The following is a 26,469-nucleotide window of genomic DNA, read 5'->3' as shown; positions in this document are numbered from 1 at the left end:
ATTTTCAAAAAGGCTACCACATAAATTTCATTCTCTATTCAAAATTTTAGTTAAAAAACAAATCTCCTGAATTTTAATATATTTTAAATTTTAGTTAAAAAAACAAATAAAATTTACAACCATATAGTATTAATATTCAATTTGCCAAGGAAAAATAATACATTATCTTACCATAATAATGTTTTATCTTCTCAATGTAAAAAAATATATTATATTAATGATTTATATAATTAAATATATTATATTAATGATTTATATAATTATTTATTTATTAAAAATATAACATTTAAATATATATGGAAATTCATTTATACTATAAATTTTAATAAAATAATTATTAAATATCAAAAAATATCCACATAATAAACATCTACATCATACATGGTTAAAATTAAAGGTTAAAATTAAAAATATTTATACAGTTACATAATATAATAATACTAACCTAAATAATTTTACTTTTCCATAGCATTAAATACAATTTAAAAAACAATCTAAACATGAATAAAGAATTTCCCAACCCTTTAGTTTTACAATGTCCCTAATTCACTATATTTTCACAAAAGCTATCATTCACTAATTTGCATTTTTCATTTTAGTTTTAATTATCGCTATATTTTCAAAAAAGCTAATAAATTTCATTCATGCTTTAATCATCAATTTAATTTATTTTTTCATTTTAATTTTAATTATCACTATATTTTCAAAAAAGCTCACATAAATTTCATTCAAAGCTAATAAATTTCATTCATGCTTTAATCATCAATTTAATTTATAAGCTCACATAAATTTCATTCGTGCTTTAATCATAATTTTAATCTATTTTAGAAACATACAGTATCAATATTCAATTTGATAAGAAAAAATAATACATTATCCGAATATTGATAAAAAAAAATAATACATTATCCTACTATAATAATGTTTTAGGTTGCTAAATCATTTCCCCCTCCAGTATATTACATTAAAATTGATTATCCAATCACGACCAAGCCCTACAACAAATTGGTATATGAGGCACTGTGTCTGTGGAACAAAAGACCTAACTCATCACAGCGAGCTGTGTCTGTGGAACAAAAGACCTAACTCATCACAGCGATACTCTACCCAGATTTTGAACTTGTGACATCCTAAGAGGAAACACATGCTCTTCACCATTACCCACTCAAGCTATCCATGATAGAAATTTACTACATATTTAAAATAACTATAAAAATTAATTAAATCTCATCTTTATTTTAAATTTTTATTATTAATAATTATAAAAAAAACCATATATAGGCTAAACATATATGCATTTAGAAAAACATATAACAAGGTTCTTAACCATGACCATTAACCACCATTAATCTTTTCAGCCCCACTTTATTATGGATATTTTTAACCCCAAGCCAATAAAATGACTTATTCAAGTAACATTTTTTTAATTAATCAATTTAATTAAAATCTAAAAATGGCACTACTTTTAAAATAAATATCAACCTTTCTCCTATGTATACTACTTAGAATATCTTAAAATACTATGTGGAAGTTAAATATCTACCATCCACCTAATAATTATTGATAATTAAATTAAAATTTTAAAAATCATTTTCAAAAATACACACCATCTTAATAACAAAAGATATCATGTGAATACATGTTTATCTCTTCACATTTGCTTAATATGGTTATGAAATTACCATGCAAATTGTCAAATAACAAATAAATGGATTTATAAAACAAATGGTTGTGCTAAAACCATCAATTTTAAAATGAGAAAAATGACACTCAACATATATTAACCACATTACCACATTTACTAATATGATTGTGCTAATTAATAAATAAATCAAGCCAAAATCTTCCAAGAAAATTACATAAATTACATAGAAAACCTAAGGTGGAAGATAAATTACATAGAAAACTTAGGGTGGAAGCATTTTGAATTACACAGAAAACTTAGTGTCAAAGCATTTTGAACCTCTATTAGAGGTTCATCATCAAGACGAGGATTGATGCATAAAAATTAAGACACTAATCTTAAATAAAGAAGAAAACAACAACGAAACAAAAACAAACTCAATGCTTGTGTATCATAGATATCGAGGAGGCATGGCTCAATACCATTGAACAAGCAAAACTGTTGGCCAATGAATATGTTAAGAACGTTCTGATGGGGACTTCGTTAGCACTCGGCTCCGTTTCAGATTTGACAGGCCAGATAACGATTGCAAAAAACTAATTAGTATCCAGAAAGAGGCTGACGCGCAATTGAGAAATCCCAGCGGGCTGCAACCTCCTTGTTCCATCTTTCAAACATTTCACACCAGCATTTTTGCAGCAGGGACACCAAGTAGATGTTGGTCTGAGAAGCATATCCCTCAAGTGAAAGTATAACTTTGCTGGATAACCTCGATAACCTCGATATCGGAAGCAGGCACTGCATGGGAAAGCACAGTAGCAGAAGACCTAAGAGATTGGATCTCCAGATGCATTAAATCCAATTTCCCATCCACGGTTCCCATCCATAAATTTGAACGAATTATACTTGGTTTGTGAGAGAAAATTTCATAAAATTACCATTACTAGGATCATCAGTTCTATCATATGTTGGCGAATGAACAGTGTAAATGGCTAAACTGAGAATTCTACTGCTTCCGAGACTGACTTATTAATTTTCTGTCCTGCACATCACCCAAATCTGACATTAAAATAATGCCGAATTGTACTACAGACTTATTCAAAAGATCATCGTGTCATGCTGCCAGATTGAACTACATTTAGTAGTAGATAGAACTTCCATCCTTGTCAACGTTGCCCAATGTCAAATGATATTTACCGCAGAGTATCTGAAAGGGACATTTCTGCCTGCGAATAAAATAAATATAATCAGCTTTGAATTATTGAATTTGACACCTGTGAACAATAAAAATGATCAAACCCACAAACAAAAACTTACAGTCCAAATGAAACAAGTCCGGAACATCCACCCATTATGTATTGAAACAGAAAGTAAACCCTCTTTCTGATAAAAGAAGAAATATCCCATTACTTCAAGACGGCCATTTAATTTTTTCAAGGAGATAGTTCAGGACAGTTTGTAGATGTATAGAGACTTGCCACGGACAAGCTTTCGAAATATATGTATCTGAAGTATACGGAATTCTAGGGACATAACCTATTGGGTTAACTGCATCATTTAAACAGTTCTGCACCAATCCCTTTAATGCGAGAATATCCTCGACACACCTCTTATCTGAATGGGACCTGACGCGTGGAAAAAACCGGAAGAGTAAAGAATCAACTGATAAATCTCTTCATTGTTCAAACGCTGGTTTCCAACAATTATATACCACATAAGAAATTACTTCCAGACATTATCAACAGTTCTATCTCATAAATCTCATCCTCCACGGGCGCTCTAACGATATTCAGATCTCAAGAAGTCTCCTGATCCACGTAAATAGCTTTTCATTCATGGAGCGTATATTTGAAAAAATGTCATCGCTATCTGCTAAAGAGTTTTGAGTGGTCAAGAAATAGCGCTTTCCAAGAAAGATGCATGTACTAATTATGTGCATTGCAAATTGGCATGTTTCCTCAGTCATGTTCACTGCAAGTTGACACTGGAGCACTAGCAAAAGCTAATACATTGTTCATTTACACCTCATGTTTTCACGGGATGGAAATTGAAACATTCCTTGAGAAATTATGACTTTGATATACTACTATACTTGCTTAAAACAATTTGGGAGTGTTTCCTGTCATTCTAGGGAAGCCAAAAACTGCCAGAAGAGGGTTTCATGTGCCAGTATTATTGTGTTTATTGCCTTTCTTGTCTCACTCACGCTGTTCCGAGTCTTGACAGCTACACTGTCCCATGATATTCACAGGAAATTCTGCCATAAGGTAATGTCGGTGCTGCGTCGTAGCCACCTTACGACCACCTTACCACCCATTACACGGACAGTTGAATCTGAGAATTTGCAGGAAGGAAAAATGCACAAGTAGGACACAAATGCAGCTATGATCCTGCCAGAGACACCACAAAGATTTGTTCCCCAAGTACTCCTTGAGGTAATGACATTCCACCAGATCAAAACCCTGATGATATTACAGTTGATGCTGCATGTATGTTTGCATGGTCTCAAACAGCATACCCTCCTAGTGTATTTCGTGGGGAGGGTCCTCTGAATCTGTCATTAAGACCCAGCTAAAAGATACATAGGAGCTACATGACCGGTTTTGCACAGACACTCAAAGCTGGCAAATGTTTTTTTCCTAGTTTTTCATTTAGAGAAATTTCCCATTGTGCCTCTTGATGTTTCTCCTGACCCTGGATATGCCATAATCCCTTGGTAGTTTTTCCTAACTGGTACAAGTCGTTCTCAATGGAAACCACCCAACGTATTGTCTAGAGCCTGGAGGGGATTGAATCTTCTAATCCCTTATGCTGCAATTTTGGTACTTGCATTTCTGCACCAATAGGCAAATTTATCTATCATAAGCCCGTGAGTTTTTTTAACCCTTGGCCTTCTTAGGAAGTTTGACTAAGGGCTAACTTACCCAAGGATCTTAAAGAATCTGTGTACTTTCAGGTTTGGGGAAAGGTTCTGCATCATCCTGCAAGGTATATAGATATCCTGAACATGTGTTTCCAGTATAAAACCCTAGAGCAATGTATCTAAGACTATCCCCTCGTGGCCAAACAAGACACCCCCAGCACCACCAACTGATAATACGCAGCATCATGACTAAAATGGCTCAGACACTAGTGACAAAGAAGATCAGGTTCAAGTGGTTTTAAGAAAAAACAATAGCGCTTGAACTAGCCCAAAGGTGCAACTAACCAAGCCTGCTGCTGCTTCTCAATTGGCACCAATCAAGTCTGCAGCCCTGGCAACAGGAAAAGAACTTGTCAGTTCTTCCCAAACTACTACTTCTCAAGGAAATGGATGTAAACTAGTCTCATCCACCTCTTTGTTAGAAATTGAGAGATAAGTGACACAAGATAGCCACAAAATAAACATCAAGAACACTAGACGCCATGATTTATCCTTAAAACCCTAAATTGGAAAAATCAACACCTAATAGATGTATTACCCTTGGCTATACCAACTAAGGTAAGCAAAAACCAGACAATCAACACATCTTACAATGGAGTATCTCGAGCCTTTAAAAAAGCTCCAATGTGTCTAATACCATGGGCAAAACCATGGGTTCATAAGCCACTATTGGTAAACCCGTACATGACTATTATCTTCTACTCTATGACCAAGCTAAAGTTTATTTATCGGGTTTCCGAGAATATAACATGGCCCCCCATTACCTACGCCTATTATCTTCTACTCTATGACCAAGCTAAAGTTTATTCATTGGGTTTCCGAGAATATAACATGACCCCCCATTACCTACGCCTATTCTGGACTTTACAAGTGAAGCTTCAAACTAGGTGTATGCATCCCTAAATAGGTCTTAGGCCATTTTCCCACTTACACGTGAAAAATAAAATTAACAACATAAAAAATATTAAAACTGTGCCATTTCAAAAGCATCTACCTTGACTGGAGCAAATGGTGCTTCTCTCCAAACTTCTTACAATTGAGTCATCTATTGTAGTCCCATCTATAACCCCTATCTTCGTCTTTTCTTTGCTTCTTTTCCTCAACTACGAATATTTTCTCTAATTTTTGGGGAAATCAACGCCGCCTTGACATTTGTTCCCATTTAAGTAACAAGTGCATAAAGTGGCAAGGTGTTATAACTACACAAGAAGTAGACAACAAACCCCAAAACTAGATGCATATACACAAACAGATAGAAATAGAACATGAATGGAATCAAAATTGCCACCAAACCCAAAAGAATGCATTCTCTTAAAGGATTAGAATAATAGGGATAAAAAAGATCCAGAAGTATAAATTAGTATCATGCACATTGAATAGAATAAAAGCGATGAAAAAACCCCACAAAAGTGCATCGATAACAACAATCTGCTTGAATTCATCCTCCATGGAACAAATCATATAGAATGTGCAATTGTACCACATTATGAGTAGCATTCTGAAGAAGTCGCAGCCAAAGAAACACTTCCAAAACAATAGTTGACTAATAATGCTCAAGGACAAAATGAGGGTGTATCACGTTGTGCATGCTTGATACGACATCAGTCCCTAGAGGCAAATGAACGGGCGACTTGAAGTGTTGTCATAATATATAACACTTGGAGATTAAGCAAGCAAGCACATTGGCACTCCTGAAATGTAACCTGAAATAAATGTGTTTGTTGCAGACATCGTGATCTTAGCCATTCATTTTACAATTTATTGATAAATACAATGTTGCGAACATCAGCATCGGGATACAATCGGCAAGGGTCTGGAAAACCAAACAATCGTAAAAATTGGGAAAATATCAGTAAGAAATTGGCAAACATCGGCTACGCCAAAAAATCGTTATTTCAAGATAAAATTGGGATGTTATCAAGATGTTCACAACACTGGAAAAAAATATACTCTACATTCATCATCAAAACCCCAATGCATTCCCAGCATTCATTTATTTTATCTTTGAAGAAATTATTAAAAACCAAAACCAGCAACTAATTTGGAATTTCTAGTTCAAGATTAATCCTCTGTATCATTCAAGAATGCCCAACAATCTCCTTGTGGGTAGGGATGGCCTACTTCATATTAAGCAGAGGGAGGAACACATGGCAATCATGCATTCTTACTCTCTCCAGCTAAACCAGATACAACTCCTTTGGGTACGGAATCCACTTCCACCTCATCAAAGTTCTTTTTCTATTTCTGCCATTACTATACACAAAGTCCTCGTAAACAACGGCCAATTCTGGAGACGAGGATTCAATGACAGATCATGAATTGAAGGACCACAACCCTTCTGAATTATCCTCCTGAAAACCCTACGATCATCATGAAAAAAATCAAGTTGGAGTTGGAGTGAAAGAAATGCCTATACCCAAGGTATTTTATTTCAAGAGACTCTCTTCTCTTCCAAATGCAGTCTGCCCTTCACTACAGACCAAATACATGGATTGGATGCCACTTGAGGAATGCCATCAAAATTTCCAACCTTAAAGGCCATTCTAAGCAACCCCTATCAACCCCGTCTGATGCAGATGGCTTTTAAGGGTAGTTCAAATCTCGTTTTTTTATGATCTCGATCCTGAAACCTGTGGTTAATGGCCACAATATGCTTCCGCTGCAGTTCAATCTTCATGAATGATTGACCTGGATACTTTCACAAGAATGCAATCATTCATTGGCCACGTCTTCAAGGCTGGGCACTATCTTTTATGCCATGCATAATGGCTCCACCATGGATTCCAATTACAAAGAATTCTTGGTTTTCAAAATCAACCATTAATACAACCAACGCTGAAAGTATCACAACCAACGATCCGATAATGGCCAATTTCCAGCAAGAGCCATGTAATTTACAACGCTAAAGCTTCACACAAAAATACACAGATCCACATTAATACAATCACACAGAAACCGAAATTCTAAATACCATTTCTCTTATACAATCGAAAACCTCTCTCAATCATTATCATAGTTCTAATTACATCACACACTATGCCATGGCTTGGTGGCCTGATTTACATTCAAAAGGCCATGCATTACAACACGCAGTCTTACAATTTATAGGAATAACTACAGAATCATGGATCATTCTAGATCCATCAACTGCTCCTAAGATCATTCAACAACTCCCCTACAATCTCTAAATGATTTTTTATGATCCCTTGAGGATCTCTACAATCCAAATTACAAGGCATTTCGAATGTGTATCCATGAGGATCTAATCCTCTTACAAACAATGTGGCTCTTCTAGAAGTCAAAACTAAGATTTGACTAAGGGTAATCGATGCTCCTACATCAAACTCCCGAGGAAAAGAAATGGCCTCCTAGCTAAGAAACCGGATTCATCCAAAACCCCCCCTCGTGTCCTAAATCCCGCGAATCATACATGATTTGTTGGGACACGTGTCATGAGTGTGTTCGTCATGCCTGGATCTTAGAATTCAACGAACACGCGAATCCTGAGCTCATGCCCAGCGTGTCCCAATTTCAGAACACGTGTTCCACAAAAGGTGTGTCATGCGGCCAATAAAGCCCAATTTGGGCTCATTTGGCACTCATTCTTGAGTGTGCCTTATATTGTGCGTGTGGGAGCATTGGAAGTGATTCAAGCAACAGGTAAGTGCATTTTGCTTATATTGTTTTTGCATTTTTGCTACAGCAGTTTGCATGTGCATTTTTTTTACAAGTTCGTGCATTTTTTCTTTATTTTTTTTACAGCATTCATGGTTCAATCAAGGGTGCCAGGGAAGAGGCAAAGGAAGGGGAAGAATGTCCTAATTGGTGATACCCCTCTTATTCTAATTTCATCAGGGTCTGCAAGTGTTCACTCTATTGGAAGTGGGATTGCAACAACAGCTTCAAATGTTGAGGGCAGAATGAATTAAGAAAGACTGCAGGCTCAAGAAGACAAATATCCCTTGTGGAAATATGTCACAAGAGATCAAGGGCCAGGCAGCAAGTTGAAGGGAGGAGGCAATGTTGCTTGGAAATGCGACTATTGCAACAATCATTTCAAGGGCACTTATCACTGTGTGAAAGGTCATTTGTTGGCTTTACCAGGTTGTGGAATTGGAGCATGTACACAGGTGTCTTTAGCTAAGAGGAAAGAAATGGAAAAAGAGGCCAATGTTGGTGTGGCAAGGGTGGTTGCATCATCTAAAAAAAATAATGACGATCCCCAACCATTCTTGAGGAAAAGCAGCAACAAATTTCCATTTGAGAGTTTTGGTTGGTGTGTGGGTCAAGCAACAAAAAGAAAGGCAGTGGCACTTGGTCCAATGGACAAGATTTTTTAGAAAGAGAGACGGGAAGAACTTAATCTCACCATTGCATTCTTTTTCTTTTGCACACTCACCTTTATTTCTTGACATGTGTCGAGCTCTAACTCAAGGGACTCCATCAAGGAATGTGCCTCCTGGGTCAGAGAAGCTTAGAACCACATTGTTGACTAAGGCAAAGAAAGAAGTGGACAAAATTGCTTGAGCCTATTAAATCAGAATGGGCAACATCTGCGGCTAGGATTGTTTCTGATGGATGGACAAATCCAACACGCCACCCACTCATCAACTTCATGGTGTCTTCCTTGAATGGACTTGTTTCCTTGAAATCAGTGAATGCACTTGGACAATACAAGGATGCACAATATATTGGTGAGTTGTTCATTAAAGTTATTGAAGATGTTGGTGTTGATTCTTGTGTGCAAATCATTACAGACAATGCACCGCTTTGCAAGGTGTTGCCATGATCGTGGAAGCTAAATATCCACAAGTATTTTGGACACCTTGCATTGTTCATTCCTTGAATTTATCACTTAAATCTATTGCTTATGATGTGCCTTGGATTGGAAGTATTATTGAGGATGCACGACATATCCGCAACTTTGTACAAAATCATACAAATGCCCTCACAGTCTACAAGGAGTACCAATCTATCATTGTTGAAGATTGCAGATACACGGTTTGCCTCTTCATTCATCATGTTGAAGAGGTTGAGGGAGGTCAAGACCGCTCTTAGGGCCATGGTTATTTCAAAGTTTTGGTCTTTTTGGAGAAAGACATATCAAGTAGTCTCAAAAAGAATCAAGGACACAACGTTAGATGGTGCTTGGTGGAGAGGGTGGATCTCACTATTAAGATCATGGACCCTATCATTGTTTTGCTACGATTTGCAGATACAAAATAACCCATCATAGGAGAGGTTTATGAGGGCTGGGATTCCATGATTGAGTACAAAATCATCAAAGGCCTCCTTCACCACCATACAGGATATTCTTGTCAGCAGATGGGGCAAAAATTGCACACCTTTGCATTGTTTGGCTCGCTCATTGAACCCAAAATACTATAGACATGAGTTAATGGTGGACCTTCCCACAGATTCCCTCCTGATGGTGAAATTTCACAAGGGTGGAAGGACGCATTGAGGCGAATTTTTCAGGATAGCTCATCGCTTGATTGGGTGGAGGATGCCTTTGCAAAGTTTTCCACTGGCACTGGGCGATTTGCAGGATATGATGTAATTAGAGATAGGGGGCTAAGAATCCCTATTCTTGGTGGGAAACTCATGGGGTAACAAGCCCTCCACTACAGCAGTTAGCCATGAGGCTCCTCAGGTGACTTCATCCTCTTGTTGCAAGAGGAATTGGAGCACATATGGAAATTTGTATAGTGTCAAGAAGAGCAGGCTTGAGTAGTACAGAGCAGAGACAATGGTTTATGTGCACACCAACCTTCGTCTTATTTACAGGCAAAAGAATAAGTGGTTGAAGGGAAAGACTAAGATGCGGGATGTCTTTCCTGATGATATGGGTTTGAATAGCAGTATTGAGTTGACATTGGCCAACTTGGATCTTAATGAGCCAGTGCTAAAGCCTGTCACTTTTGATGATGGTGATACTCGAGGGGTCATCCTCCACACCAATAGATGCAAATATGCCATTGGATACAGAAGAGGAGAATGCAGCAGAGGAGAGCAGTGGTGACCATGACAATGATGTTGATTTGATGATGATGATTAATGACTCATGCGCTACCTACTACCTTGTAGTTGTTTTGTATTTGCTATTTGTATTTTCCATTGGTATTGCTACTACTTATGTAACACATTTTGATTTTGATGACTTAATGAGAAAACTGCAGTTTCTTGTCTTTCTCCTATTGAATCATTGATGAATCTATCACAAATGTATTTGTATGCATAATGTTACTTTGTGAAACTTACAAATTTTAAATTTACAATGTGGAATCTAAATCTATTTTTAAATTTGTATCATGAATGAGAATTTACGTAAGAAATATCTATTTAGTATTAATTTTTAAAATATATATAGAACATGTACGACGTGCCCTATTCCGGGGGGTCAAATTGCCTGTGTCGGACACTCGAATTTTCGTGTACTGCTTGTCATGTGTCCCCGTGTCAAGTGACTTTAGCCTCCTAGTCATATGCTTCATCGTTGTAACTCATTCCTCCTTCAATCTTTCTCCTCAGGTATCAATATCAATAAGTTGCAATGGCTCTCCTCCTCTGGCTCGGACTTTTGGCATCTCAGGTTCACCACCATTGGAACCTCTCGAGCTTCCTTTGCTCTATAGGTTGTTGCACGCTAGTCACTTCTCTCGACAATTCAACCCACAATTGCAGTTGCAATTGTTACAACAACTTCTACCCAACTGTAGTTGGAAGTTATTATCTCACAAGAAAAAAAAATCCCTGCTCTGATACCCCTTGATGAAGATGGTTTACGGGCCACAATATGATCTTCTATGCTTCAATCTTCATGAATTTCTGAACATGTGTACTTGCGCATCAAACCAAAAAAGAGCTCCTTACGGATTGGATCACGTGCCAAGCTAGCACCACGATTTTGTGGACCTTTCAGGATTATTGAAAGGATTGGGCCACTAGCCTATCGACTTGCACTGCCTCCTACAGTGAAAGTCCATGATGTTTTCCATGTGTTATTACTTAAGAAGTATGTTAAGGATGTTGATCATGTGATCCACTGGATTGTATTGCAAGTGGAGCCAGATGGCGAATTTCAGCCAGAGCCTCAGTGTATATTGCAGAAAAAAGTGTTCATGCTCCAGAACCAAGCAATCGAGCAGGTTAAAGTGCAATGGAAGCACTTTGGGCCCGATGAAGCTACATGAGAGATGGTTGATCATTTCGGGATATATATCTTTCATTGTTTGTCGGTTGAGGTAAAGCAATTTTGGTATGATGTTTTGTATATTTTTGGCATATGTTTGGGTGATGTTTTGATATATGTACATATGTATATGGATGTAAATATCGCCATGAGCTAATGTTATTAAGCTCGAATAAGCGGTATGGGTGTCATGTCATTATAGTTGTCATGTTGTTATGTTGTCATGTTGGTTTGCTTTTCAACAGGGTGATCATTGTAAACACTGCATCAAGCTATGTTATAAAGCTCCATGGGCGGTATGTTTTCTTTTCAACGGTTTCGCTAAGGTATAGGTGTGGTTGAACACCGAGGACGATGTCCCCCAAGGGGGAGGGTTCTGTAACAACCCTAGTGAAAATTCCATGTAATAAAAGTTAATAAAAGCAAAATAATAACCACGGTTGATGGGACACTTATTCTAAGCTTAATGTTGGGCAGGACATCTTAGTGTGGGTCTTCATTTGGTTTATTATGGCTATGGCAATTGGCATAGGCAATGGTTAAGGCTTTGGAAAGGCAAAATGACATTTTTGGCATATTTATTTATGAAAATAATGGAAATTAGGAGAAAAGGAAGGTGAAAGGTCACAAGTTGCATGTGAGGCTGAAAATAAACAAAATAGAAACCTAATTGATAAAAAGGCTTATGAAGATCAACCCATAGTCTAGGGTTTTTTTCACCTAGCTGCACCAAAACTTACCCAACAATGGGTATTTTGGGGTTTACCCCTTTTTTGGTGGACTATATAGCCTACAGGAACAGATAGCCCACTGCAAAGTTATCATCATTATGGAGACTAGCTTATTGAACAGTTTGTCTAAATTAGTACCTTTGCATCATTTAATTGTTGCCTTCTGTCATCTCTTGAATATATGTGTTTGGTTGTAGAATTTTTCAATACACATCCACAGTATCTGGTTGATTAAGTATTCGTTATGAATGTTTAATTATTCATGTATCTTCTTCGTTTCCTCTTTCAAAATCAATTGAAGGATTGTATGTTGTTAGGAATGAAAATCAACCCTTTGAAATTCTCAAGAGTTTTTGGATTATACAAGTGCTAATGGTTTCATGCATTGGTCATCCAATTAAATTAAACCCCTTACTTAGATGCTTTGGCACAGTTCCCAAACCTAGAACGGTCCTCATTGATACAACAAAGCCTATTGTGATACACTGTGATAATCAGAGTTGGCATTAAGCACTCTAAGAACCTAGTGTTTCATGATCGCTCCAAGCATATCAAGATCAGGTATCATCATTTCAAAGATTGTGTGCAGAAAGGTATAGTGAAGCTACCATACATTCCAACAAAGGAGCAGACAGCCAATATCTCGACCAAGGCATTACCAAGAAGCAGTTGTCTATTTCAGAGATAAGTTGGGAGTTGTACAAAATCCCTTCCTCGCTAAGAGGAAGTGTTGAAAATGGTAGCGTGGAAGGTCTCCTTAACTTGTGCCTTAGTCAAAAAAGACCACAATCAATCCTTCTTTTAGCATGGACGAGTTTGTGGAAATTGGAATCTCATCCGTGGAGTTGGAGGAACAGTTAAGCAGACTTCTAAGGTAGTTTGTATTTAGAAGAGAATGAGTTGGAGAGATTCAATCTTGATTATTGAGTAAAACTGACTGCAGCATTTCAAGGCAGAAGCAAAATGAGTGAGGAGCTGAATACCTATTTTCAAGGGCCAGTGCAGAGAAAGGAGCAACAAAGAGCAGAAACAGGTTTCCAGGAAGCAATAACAAACAGCACCCTCGAATAGAGTGCTGAATCTGCAAATCAGTTTCAGAAAATATATTTTTGTATTGTATTAATTTGATATATCCAAATCACTTTGGATAAGACTTTATTTTGAAAGGGATTGTATTAGATTAGATATTTTTGAATTACACTCTAAATATTTTGTAATTCGAAGTAAGAAAGGTTGAACACTTGTACATCATTGTACTTTTCTGACAAACAAACAAACAAACAAAATTGAAGATAATCAAAGGATTATGACTTCAGTCTTAACCGAATTTGTATTCATGTGAGTTTTTTCTGGTATATTCATATATGTTTTTCATCATATGTTCAAGGTAGCATATGAGTTAGGGTAAGGCTATGTCAAATATTAACTTCCTTGACAGCCCACTGCAAAGTTATCATCATTATGGAGACTAGCTCATTGAACAGTTTGCTTAAATGAATACTTTTGCATCATTTAATTGTTGCCTCTGTCATCTCTTGAATGTATGTGTTTGGCTGTAGAATTTTTCAACACGCATCCACTATATCGGGTTGACTAAGTATTCGTTATGAATGTTTAATTATTCATGTATCTTCTTTGTTTCCTTTTTCAAAATCAATTGAAGGATTGTATGCTGTTAGGAATGAAAATCAACCCATTGAAATTCTCAAGAGTTTTTGGATTATACAAGTGTTAATGGTTTGATGCATTGGTCATTCAATTAAATTAAAACCCTTACTTAGATGCTTTGGCACATTTCCCAAGCCTAGAACGGTCTTCAAAGAAAAAACAAAGCCTATTGTGATACACTGTGATAATCAGAGTTGGCATTAAGCACTCTTAAGAACCCAGTGTTTCATGATCACTCCAAGCATATCAAGATCAGGTATCACCATCTCAGAGATTGTGTGCAGAAAGGTATAGTGAAGCTACCGTACATTCCAACAAAGGATCAGACAGCAGATATCTCGACCAAGGCATTGGCAAGAAGCAGTTGTCTATTTCAGAAACAAGTTGGGAGTTGTACAAAATGCCTTCCTCGCTAAGAGGAAGTGTTGAAAATGGTAGCGTGGAAGGTCTTCTTGACTCGTGCCTTAGTCAAGAAAGACCACAATCAGTCCTTTTAGCATGGACGAGTTTGTGGAATCTCTTTCGTGGAGTTGGAGGAACAGTTAAGCAGACTTCTAACAGGTAGTTCGTATTTAGAAGAGAATGAGTTGGAGAGATTCAATCTTGATTGAAGCAAGGACATGTTAAATTAGCAGTTGACTTAGTTAACAAGTCAAACTCAACTTGTGTTCTAAAATTGTAATCGCCAAATATAGCATATAGATTGAATTGATAAAATGAGGACAAAGGCACATGGTTGTATTATTATTGAGTGCACAAAATTTGTGCGTGAGCTTCCTAATTGTGGTGTGAGTATTATTAAGCACCAAGTGCACATAGATTGAGGGATTTCCACTACAAAATAGGAGGCCATGTGGCAATGAATTTAGGAGCCAAGAAAAAAGGCCAGTGCGCAAAGAATTCAGGTCTGGTTGTGCGCAAAGGATAGGAGCTGTGATCAAGTTTCTGGGCAAGTCTAGGCTAGGTTAGCAGGAGAACAACTCTGTTCTCAATAGACACATTGCTTTGTATTTGATCTATTTACTCTATCAATAAAATACCACAGCAAGGAGAGGGGTTTCACAGTTGGGTTTCCCAAGAAAAAATACTGTGTAAATTGTGTGACTGTTCTTTATCTCTGTGTTTTATTCCACTGCTTATCTATTGTGGGGAAATTATGTGTCTTGATGAAAAGAAATTAGTTTCAGTTTGTTCATCATAGCAGTTGCAGAATTTCATTGAAAACCTACATAGGACGAACCCCCTATAGTTCCTACATGTATTCCCCTACCACAGGTTTACACACTTAATGTCAAACCTTTGTGTTCTTTATAGATCTCGAAACAAGTCTCTAGACAAAAAAAGATTCTTAAAAGAATGTCGAGGAACGTGCTCTGAAACCACTTGTAAAGTACAAAACAAAATATTCAGAGCAAGAGAACAAATATTATCTAGATATATCACCGAACGAAACAGAATAGAGAACACAATGACAATATGAGTCAATAAAGATATCTTTATTAATATGGAAGCACAGTTCCCCTGCCTCTTCGAGAAGGCAACCTCCAATAGACCAGAGAGCTCAAATTACAAATTATGCCGCAATGAAATATTTATAATGCGTCTACCTCTAAATACACTTTTTCTTAAGGACATTCTAAAGAAGCATGGAACCTCCTAGTAAGATTTTTACAATAGTTGTGTTCACACTACTACATAAGCCTTCTTTACAATAATGGCCTTCATTACATAACAATAAATAGTATTCTATCTACTTTAGGGGTTAGGACACTAATAGACTTCCACATAAAGAGATAAAACCATAAACTTAACTAATATAGGATACACTGTACAGCCAAGTGGGAGGAGAATGCATGAAGCACACCATAATCCTCCTACAATAGAAGAAAGGGTAGCTGGAATTTTGCATATTCCACTCTAGGGAATAAGATGTGATGTCTACTAGCAAATTCACATGCAAAGACAGGATAGGCTTACAGCATTCGGGACACTCACTCATGACAACAGAGAGCTTAAATATATCATCTAGGCTGTGAAGTCACCTAAACCTGGTAGAAGATATTCACAACAGTATATTCATATTGTCAGACTTGAATCACTCCCAAGCTAACAGGAAGGGAAAAGATTTCCCATTATCAATTTCTTTAATCATTTGTGAAAAATTATTTAAAAAAAAATATCAATCATGCAAAATAGAAGAAAGACCTTACCCAATGGCCCCAGAATTTTTTCATATAGTCAGGTGCTTCCTAGGACAATAAACTTAGCCCACAATACCCTGAATAATAGAATGTATACAATCAACAAGCAAAAATATCAGGGCTGAAATCTATGCAGGGGGTGGTCTCTCTGTATGTAGCCCGGTATTCAAGAACATTGTTTAGCAGAAAATTTGTCAACAACGCTAATAAGCCAGACTTAAACCACTCCAGCAGCTAACAGGAAGGGCAAAGATTTCCCATTATCAATTTGATCTTTGATCATTTGTGAATGCACACAAACAACATGCAAAAATACTTAAGAGACACTTCTTTATCAATTGGATGCTTTACAATGTATAAGTTTTTACAAGAGTATCTATAAAAGGGAATTGTTTGCATCAATAGAGACTCAATGGGTTGAAATATGAAGCAAAGAAAGTACCTAGTGGTGCAAAATATCTTCACACACTGAGATATATTCTTGGAACCAATAGGTTAGAATCCTGTGACCTGAATGATTGATACAAAAAAAGGTTTGTAAGCAAAAATACAAAAAAAAATTCAAATGAAATGGAAATGTTGTTGACATTCATTAGTATAAATGAAAGTTCTCCATAAATACTCGCCATTTTGAAATATGAAGCAAAGAAAGTACCTAGTGGTGCAAAATATCTTCACACACTGAGATATATTCTTGGAACCAATAGGTTAGAATCCTGTGACCTGAATGATTGATACAAAAAAAGGTTTGTAAGCAAAAATACAAAAAAAAAAACCAAATGAAATAGAAATGTTGTTGACATTCATTAGTATAAATGAAAGTTCTCCATAAATATTCTCGCCATTTTGAATTTCCTAAAAGATATTTCATTTAAGAAAAAAAAAAGCTAACATACATAGTAAAGACATAATGGACAAAACAATAACATTGAGAAAATCCAAGCTGCATCCACTTTATGTTTGCAAGCACTTCCCTACTCAACAGACTCAAAAGACCTCGACATCCTATTTTAAGGTCGATGTTTTCATCCCCTAAATTAAGCGAGAAAAGTTGGCCAAAAGTAAAAGAACACCAGTTAAACATTTAAAAAGTTTAATAATTCTGATCAGTTGTGATACCAAGCCCTGAAGTTTTTTGGTAATTTACAAACAACTTAAGAGTAGTTATCGGACCACCATTATTCTTGGATTGAGATTTTCAGTTCAAGCAATAATTCTGAATTTGAAATATTGATCCTAATCAAAGAGGGAGAACTTGTTGGGCAGATCAGACCCCTCCTACAAAAGTCTGATTAAGCAAATGCCAGTGTTGGGCACTATAACACAACCACCAGCATCTAAATCCATTGACATGATCAGATTGAAACTAAAGGTACCTTCCCTTCTCAAAAACCCACTGTTTTCAATTCAACTAAAAATTTTGGAATGGAAAGAATGATCCTAAACAAAGAGCGAGGAAACCTACACAAGGCAGACCCTAGCATGTAGAGGTACAGGTCCATTGGCATAATCACATCGAAAATTCAGGCACTATCCCTCCTAGAAGTGTGATTAACCAGATGCCAGCGTCAGGCATTCTATACCATCACCATAAAAATGCAATTGGCACTTGTCAAATGCCCTATACCATCTAAAACAAATTAATACGAATTACATGACATCAGCATATCTAAACACATCTGATAAGTAGTGAACATGCAGTCCCAAGCTAGCCTAAAACTTTAACGCTTCACGTTTAACTTGCTAATTTGCTAACCAGATTTGGTACAAGGCAGGTATTGCCGATATATACGTCACATCATAATATCTATTGCCTATAAACTAAACAATTAGGCTAACAATCAGCTAGGCTTAATTCTAAATATCTAACTCTAGTTAGTAGCATCATGTTGGTTTATAAACAAAAGTAGGCATATTCACTTCTAGACTTGGGATACCTATAGGAAAATAATGGAAAGCCTCGAGTCTGCTCATCCTAAAGGCAGGATACCCTTTCATTGATATCACAGACCAAAAAACCAAGGAGATGTGGCAAATTTAGAGCTTATGTGATAGAATGCGGCAAATCTAAATTTAACCATGCTTACAAAGGAATTACAATGTCCAACTTTTGATGTGGCAAAGAGAGAAAATAAAGAAAACTACATAAATATTATAAATATAATTAAGAACAGTTTTCAGGTTATAAACACTTACTTGCACTTGTGAAACTCAGTAGCATCGTTCCATCAGACTTGCAGCACCAAACCACTGACAGTTGTCATCAATTTTTCTCAAACACTTTTGAAGCTGAAAATCTTAACGGGTTTTGCGTTTATAGATCTGTTACATCTCTGAAAATTCGTCTCTTCATCGCACTTAAGGAAATGCAAAGTCAATTGTATATGACTAAAATGTACTCCCAGTGTAGCGACTCTTATCTAGAAATCCTGATATATAACTTGAATACATACCATATAGTCAAAACTAGTTGAACCAAGTAGCCTCTAAAATATATGTACAGTGGTCTATGCCAGATGAAAATGAACAGAAGCTGATACCCTTAAAAGCTGCCTACAGTTAGACTTACATCTGGATTCTTGTTTGGAAAGACATCTTATCATAATTGCATAAGACTTTGTACCTACCATATATATTTTCCCTAGTATCAAGTTTCAACCACACCTACTCATAGCCATGTCAACTTCATCAGACAGTTACAGGTATGCAAACAACACAATACTGAAACAAGGTTTCTTTAATTCACATCTAGACAGATCAAGGAGCCATCCCATTCTACCTTATGACAGCTAGATAAGCTGCTGTTGTACAACAACAGCCTACATATTTAAAATGTATTCTGGGCCAATATGCAAAACCATTAACTGACATGAAACTATTTTTTTTTAAATCAGCTGCAGGGCACAGCTACTATTTCCCTTTAACAAATACAACAGAAGAAACATAAAAGTATTCTATCCCAATTGCTGAATATTTAGAGGGTCATGTGAATTGGCTCTCCTATCATAAATTGCAAGGTCACCTCAGATTCCTACTCCAACAATTTGAAATTTACATACACAATTACCTGAGGTCCTGATCTACCAGTTTTGTAAATGGAAATGGTTAGTACCATACCCAATAGAACCTCACTTCTATCCGACAAATTATCATTCATTTGTTTCATATTCAACCTACATGTTGAATATGCATAGTTTGATATGTTATGCTTTTTTAGCCATTTTATTTTTGTCATCTACAGACATATACACGAAGATCTTCCCCCACCCAACTTTTAGGTACCAAATTGAACCACCACACAGTATGATGCAATACAAGGAAACAAATAACTTCAAGTCGCAAGAAGAGAGGATGCAATTATTATTTCGAGCATCTAAATTGAGAGAGAGAAAAATGTGCATTGCTTTACTAGCAGGTTTTTTTATATTTCTTTTAACCAACTTGATAAGATGCACCCTACCCAACTCAATTATAAACATGTTATGAAAACCATCTTTACATATTCGTCATATTATCAATGTTCAGATGGAATATAAAGGTATGGACCTAAAACAAACAGAATCAGATATCATAAAAGTACATTCTTCTATTAACTGTATTGACCCTAAAACTTTACTCCAGTCTTACAAGGCAATCTATTATTGACAAATCTGTCAATAGATAATAAACAAATAATTGCACAATTTCTTTCACTTCATCTCTAAATGTTCTCATGTAGATCATATGCCACTGCAAGTACTTTTCGGATGTGCACTGAAAGCAACATCTGACTTGATCATTCCAATAAAACAGTATATATTTATTTTCTGGTCTTTACCCTACCACTAATATTTGCAACAAATGTAAATTTTAAATTACTAATATACATTAAATGTTATATGATGTACATTTCCAAGACAACTTCAGTATCGTACCACCCCATCCTTTAGTGCATAGATCACACTGTAGGTATATTATACAAGTAACTTCAAAATTGAAGATTAGCTGTTCCGTATTGCCAAACAACTAAATTTCCACTATTGTCAGTCTTGGTTCAGATATTTGTTTACATAAAGCTTAAGACAGGAATCCACGTAGGATCTAATTACATTGTTGACTAGTAACAATTAAGCAACAAACTCTAATCTACTGTTAATATTATAAATACTTCATTTCCACTCTCAGAATTTTGCCATCTGATTCCCAAAATAACCTCCAAACTAACTGAATACATACTAGTTTTAATGAACTATTCCTTCTACACAGCTAATGAGCTGATTGAGATGGTTTCAACTGGTCAAAACCAGATACAGGAAGTGATGATATTAACAGCAAGTCACCTGATAGAATCAACCTACCAGATGAGATAACATGATATAAGGTACAAGACAAATGAAATGCATGCATGTCTTACTGACGCCATAAGAAAGATGGTCGATATATTAATAATCTTTCATCATTTAACTTTCCAAATGACTTAACTATTTCCAACTGGATTTAAAAAACTCTCGACTCCACAGTACCACCAAGAGAATATTTTGCACAGTGATTAGAATTTTCAACAATGTTACAAATCTCGGCTCAACAACAAGCTCAAACTCTGCACTAACATCTTAGGGGTCTTTATTTTAATCTTTAGCAACATATATTTTACCCTGGCTAATTTTTTCCTTTTGATCACATGTTGAACTCATCAAGCAACAAATATCTCACAAAGGCCAGAGTCTGACCTGCAAGTTAGTTGCAACACTGACACACTGTTGGCTAGTTTGATATGCCAAGAGAGAGCCAGACACGACACTGACTTAACTCAACTCGACAGGCCAGCCAAAGAAACAAGGGGAAGACTCCATTTTCTAACCTTTTATGAAAGGGGTTCACGACCAATATCAATTTTTCCATTTAATAGTCTTGCATTTTGGCCTTGATCCATTTCTCAAATATGACCATCGATTATCCAACACTAGGACGTCCATATTAACACCCATGTCTGTTATTCCAGAGGGGTTTTAGAAAATTTGATCTGCAATTGCCAATTATCAACGTCAAGGTGCTTATCTACCTCAGGTATACCCAAATTGGATGTCCACAACCCATTAATGTTTATGGAATGCCATTTATTTTTTATTTATAGATTTACCGGTCTATGGCATGAGGTATATTACTAAAAAACATTCATAAACAGGTTTACCATATTGTATCTGTACTAATGGAAAATTCACCAAATTTTGTATTACTACCAAATTTTCTTACAGCAAATGGCAATACAACCAAATCTTACTATTATATGAATGCTCGTGTATAAACTAATCCAAGACTTTGATTATAGTGAATCTGTCCTTGTACGTAGACTAATCTAAGCGTCTAGATATCAATTGGAGCATCAATAGTCAATTGAACAATATGCTCAACTGTGTAAGCCTACAGTCCAGTCCCCCACGGATCAGTATGACTGATTGTACTTAATTTTCTTATTACTCATTTGTTGAACATTATTAAAATTATTTAGATAAAAAAAATTCAGATAAATTGGAAATTTTTGCAATACATTACTAATTTCTATTTTAATTCTAGGCCTCTTCCATATACCCCTTCATACTTTTTATCTTCATATTTTGTTTCTATTTTTTTCAAATTGAACCTAAAAGTTGCATTCCGCACTTTCATCTTATCATTATGACTTTCATGTTCAACTCCAATTAACATATTTTGGTCATTTGTAACAATTATTATAACTTGTAAACAAGGCCTTTCAATTATTAAAACAACAAAAAAAAATATTACTCTGTTTACTCAACTCCATGTTTCATACAGGCTAAAAGCTAAAATCAAAATATTTAGAACTGCCTAATACTAAACAACTCCAATAAAGTATCAATAAATAGTCCTTCCTCTGGTACATTATTATCTAAATAAGTTTCTTTGATGCTTCAAATCCTGGGTAGTGTCAACCACAAAACACTAGCTAAATAGTAATGCATCACATGACACAGTGCATTTCAAGTCCATATTGTGCTCTGCCATTTATCTACGTACATGGGAACGCTGCGTTTCATATGCTGCCCATGGAGCAGCTCTAGCTCCATACTGACCACCACTTTCTTCAGCCCCTTGAACCTACAAAAAAATTTGAAAACACCAAACATAGATCAAGATGATATCAAAAATATAAATTTTTCAGCATCTCCAAATATAGCTCAATTTGTGAAAATTTCATCCAATCTTGGGTTTGCCAGTCTATAGCACGAGGTATATTACTAAAAACATTCATAGACAAGTTTACCAATGGAAAATTCACCAAATTTCGTATTACTACCAAATTTTCTTAACAAATGGGAATACAACCAAATCTTACTATTATGAATTTAAGATTAAAATGGATGATTTCTCGTGTATAAACTAATCCAAAACTTTGATTATAATGAATCTGTCCTTGTATTTAGACTAATCTAAGCGTCTAGAGATAAATTGGACCATCACGAGTCAATTGAACAATATGCTCAACTATGTAAATCTATAGCCTAGTCCCACACGGATTGGTATGACTGATATGACTGATTACTCATTTGTTGAGAGAAATTGCAAATTCCTAAAACACTATTTTAATTCTAGGATTTACCTCTTGTATCTACCCCTTCATACTCTTTATATTTTATTTCTATTTTTTCCAAATAATGAAAGTTGCATTACACACTTTCATCTTATCATTATGAGTTTTATTTTCAAGTCCAATTAACATATTTTGGTCACATTTGTAACAATTATTATAATTTTTAAACAAGGCCTTTCAATTTGTAAAACCAAAAAAATATTATTCTGCTTCAACCGAAAAACACTACTTAAATACTAATGCATCATATGACAGTGCATTTCAAGTCTATATTGTGCTCTGCCATTTATCTACATACATGGGAACGCTGCGCTTCATATGCCCCCCATGCAGCAGGTCTAGCTCCATACTGACCACCACTTTCTTCAGCACCTTGAACCTACAAAAAAAATAGAAAACACCAAATATATTTCAAGATGATATCAAAAATATTTATTTCCAGTATCTCAAAACATAGCACAATATGTGAAAACTGCATAGAATCATGTTTTGAAAGGAAAAATGTAAACACACCGGGTGCATTCCATAACCATCACCACCATATGCACCACTAGTGTAACCCATCTCTGCACTACCATAGTTCCCACCATATGCTCCACCTGAAGATTGGGCACAAATTAGGTTAACCTTAGGGGTGCCCAGACTTCGTTAAAAATAACTTTAAAATTATTTTTGTAAAAAACTGTCGGGAGATTTTGATGACAACAGTTTTGATTTCCCCTTCTGAGTTTTACTTATAATATAGTTTAAGACGTACAGATATAAACTTCTGATACAAATTAAATTATTAGAGAACTCTAGTAAGCATACTAGTAATATACCTGTGTTTGCAGCACCACGCTCTTTCTTGTCAACATTTGCTAGTTCAGCACGGAGTTTCTCAACTTCCCGGGACATTGAGATGAAGTTTTTCTCCATAGTCTGACCTTGCTCTAGCCGGGCAGCACGTGCCTTTCTCTCATATTCAATGGCATTTCTGCAGTATCATGTTCGAGAGTGGAAAATGCGAAACCACACATAAATTCATTAGCTTTGGAGTGTCTTGCGTTTATTAGAAATAACAAAGCAATTTATTTTCTAAGACTCAAAGAACCAGAGCAAAATACATGAACATATGTATAATATTAGATGTGCTGCAGAAAGAACATAGGTACCTGGCCCCCTCAAATTCCTCATGCAAGCTTTGCATTTCTGTCCTCAACGCAGCTGCCTGCTGCATATCAGACCATACTCTTGTCAACTCTTGTGTAAGTGATTGTGCCTGGGTCGTCAGTTCTTGCCCGGCCGAACTCATTTTCTGATTATCTGCACGTAACTGCATAAGTTCTGCTCTCATTGGCTCCAAGGCACGCATTTCTGCTTCTAGCTTCATAGACTTTTCATACAATTCATTGAGGTGGTGATCTTTATCAGCCTGCATACTATTAGCTACATGACTCAGGTGTTGCAGCTCCTGGTTGGCTGAAGCTAGTTCCTGTCGTAAAGCAACATGGGTGGCAGCAAGCCGTTGGTTCTCCACGAGCATTCCCTGAATCTCTTGATTCTGGGCTGCAAGCCTCTCCTGTAGCAGTGCAGGATGTGGAAGCAGAGGACCCGGCCCTCTGCCATGAGGGCCATTGCGCATCTCTTCAACAAGAGCGGGATGAGGTGGCAATGGCCCTGCACCCCTGGCATAAGGGCCCTCGTGCATCGGTGGCATTGCTTGCTGAGCACCCTTAAGAGCATGTGCAGGTAGGCGATTTCTCCCAGCCATTATAAAAAAATAGATAGAATACTCCTCTTTCCTGTTTGATGAGATGAACACTTCCATTAATTGTTTTTTAAAGTCATATATTAAAAAAATATAAAATTCACTAATGTCATAAAACGCAAATATCCTTCAATTTAAAGGTCCTATAGTCCAAGTAGGTCTACTATAAGGACAATAAAAACAAACCAGAAGTAAATAGAAAGCAAGAGCAAGCAACTAGTGGCAAGAAAAAGAGTGTTATGCTAGAGAATTACTAAGGTCACTATAACGTCAATCAATATTGAAAACCCAATGCATTGTAAGCAAATGATGGTAACCTGCCATGAGCGGCAAAGCAAAAGATCACAATGTTCTCACTTCTTCTATACTCCAGAAGCATTGCATTGGTGTTAATAAGCCGAGCACAACAAGCAGATCATTTGTGATTCATATTTAAAAGTGAGATAACCTTTCAAGAGCAAAGTATACCATCCACGAGCAATTTCCTCCGGCTAAACTGCAGTAACAAGGGTATTCTCTTCAGCCTGAGAGATTATGAGAGATTTCCTTTCTGCCTCCGCTCTAGCGGAAGTAGTTTGATTCAACTCAGATTACTTCCATGCTCCTACAAGTCCAGGGCACTCTCCTGATGGCTTTCTTAGGCAAGCACTGACTACAAACACCCACATTATTAGTTTAGACAATAAGTAAGGCCTGCTCCCTTCTCTCTTCATTACAGGTTCAAGTTTTGACAATAACCCCACACCCTACCCAGCCCTTTTTTGTATAGGCTTTTCATGGCTGGTTTACTCTGTGGTCCATTTGACCTATTTTATCTTTACTGAACATTAAAATGAATTTCAGTTTAAATTTCAATTTCTTCCATTAAAAATCACTCATATAGAAAGAAACCTAGGTGGTGGCATGGAAACACAGCCGAACATCTCAAAAAACCGCGCCTCATATGCAACATAGGTAAAAATAACCCCGGCTCATATGCAACATAGTAAAAATACGACGTTTTCAAACCCTCGTGCAGATCTCGTGAATAAACAGAGAAGCCTGGATAACTTTAAACACTACCCACCACAAATATAAAGAAACTCAATAGACAAATGACGGCCATGGCTGAAACTTGAATATATAAGCAGAAAGGCCGACAGAACAAGCTGAGAAAATCCATTATTTTTCACTGATAGGGCATATGATTTGCCCCAGAAAAGCATTAAAAAACATAGTGAAAAGATGAGAAGTGACAACCTGAAATTTAAGCTAGTGGCGACGAAAAAGGAAGCGAAGAAAGCAGGTTTTTGCCTTATGTTGCTCTCCTTATTTTTGAGATTGATAGAATTTTCTTCGTTCCACTGCCTTCTGATTGTCTCTGGCAGCCCTACTCCCACTGGACCTTCTAACCTTTGATGCTTGGGGGAATAGTGGAGGAATATAAATAGAAAAGTAGAATTGAGCTTAAGAATGTGAAGGTATATATAGAAAATAAAATTAGGTCGGCTGATTTCCAAAAAAATGCATGTTTTACATTTTTCCAATGCAGGTGAGGGAATTAATGAGTTTTTACATTTTGGAAAAAAAAATGATATGATATAAAATTATTTATTATTGGTGGAAGGTATATTTTTAATAGTTTAGTCATGGTGTATATTCGGCTATTAATATTTGTGGAGTTATAGCTTTAGTAATGTAAAATTTGGATTTAGTCAAGTACCAAATTTAATGGGTGGCATATATTGCTTCATCTATATAAAATTATTATTAGTAGAAAGTATATTTTTAAATTGCAAAAGTAGATGCTTA

General features: G+C 36.2%; 1 protein-coding gene across 10 annotated transcripts; it reads right to left on the bottom strand.

The window, feature by feature from the left end:
* Positions 1–1,885: 1,885 nt before the first annotated feature.
* LOC149162940 (protein FLX-like 1) lies at positions 1,886–26,107 on the bottom strand. Of its 10 annotated transcripts, none has more exons than XR_016261955.1 (11): positions 24,996–25,107; positions 24,083–24,712; positions 23,750–23,904; positions 23,442–23,527; positions 23,227–23,307; positions 22,355–22,435; positions 18,536–18,779; positions 16,995–17,062; positions 16,782–16,849; positions 2,761–2,850; positions 2,531–2,666 (listed from the first exon to the last, which is right to left on the bottom strand). XR_016261955.1 is itself a non-coding variant. In XM_089437464.1 (8 exons), exons 1-8 carry the CDS (start codon positions 25,055–25,057, stop codon positions 2,654–2,656), a joined length of 1,137 nt encoding a protein of 378 aa, XP_089293590.1. In that variant the 5' UTR covers positions 25,058–25,107; the 3' UTR covers positions 2,531–2,653. The 10 variants fall into 10 exon arrangements, 2 of the variants coding, with proteins under 2 accessions (XP_089293590.1, XP_089293591.1); XR_016261956.1 differs by having other exon boundaries at positions 2,822–2,850; XR_016261958.1 differs by lacking the exons at positions 16,782–16,849; positions 16,995–17,062; positions 18,536–18,779; positions 24,996–25,107 and adding exons at positions 1,886–2,422; positions 25,127–25,330; positions 25,918–26,107 and having other exon boundaries at positions 2,563–2,666; positions 2,822–2,850.
* Positions 26,108–26,469: the final 362 nt, after the last annotated feature.

The sequence above is a fragment of the Pinus tabuliformis genome, chromosome 5_2, assembly GCF_031772625.1.
Source record: "Pinus tabuliformis cultivar Carrire ecotype Pingquan chromosome 5_2, CPIR1, whole genome shotgun sequence".
Classification (NCBI taxonomy): Eukaryota; Viridiplantae; Streptophyta; class Pinopsida; order Pinales; family Pinaceae; genus Pinus; species Pinus tabuliformis.
Note: the sequence above shows the minus strand (reverse complement) of the source record. Positions and strands in the feature narration are given on the sequence as shown.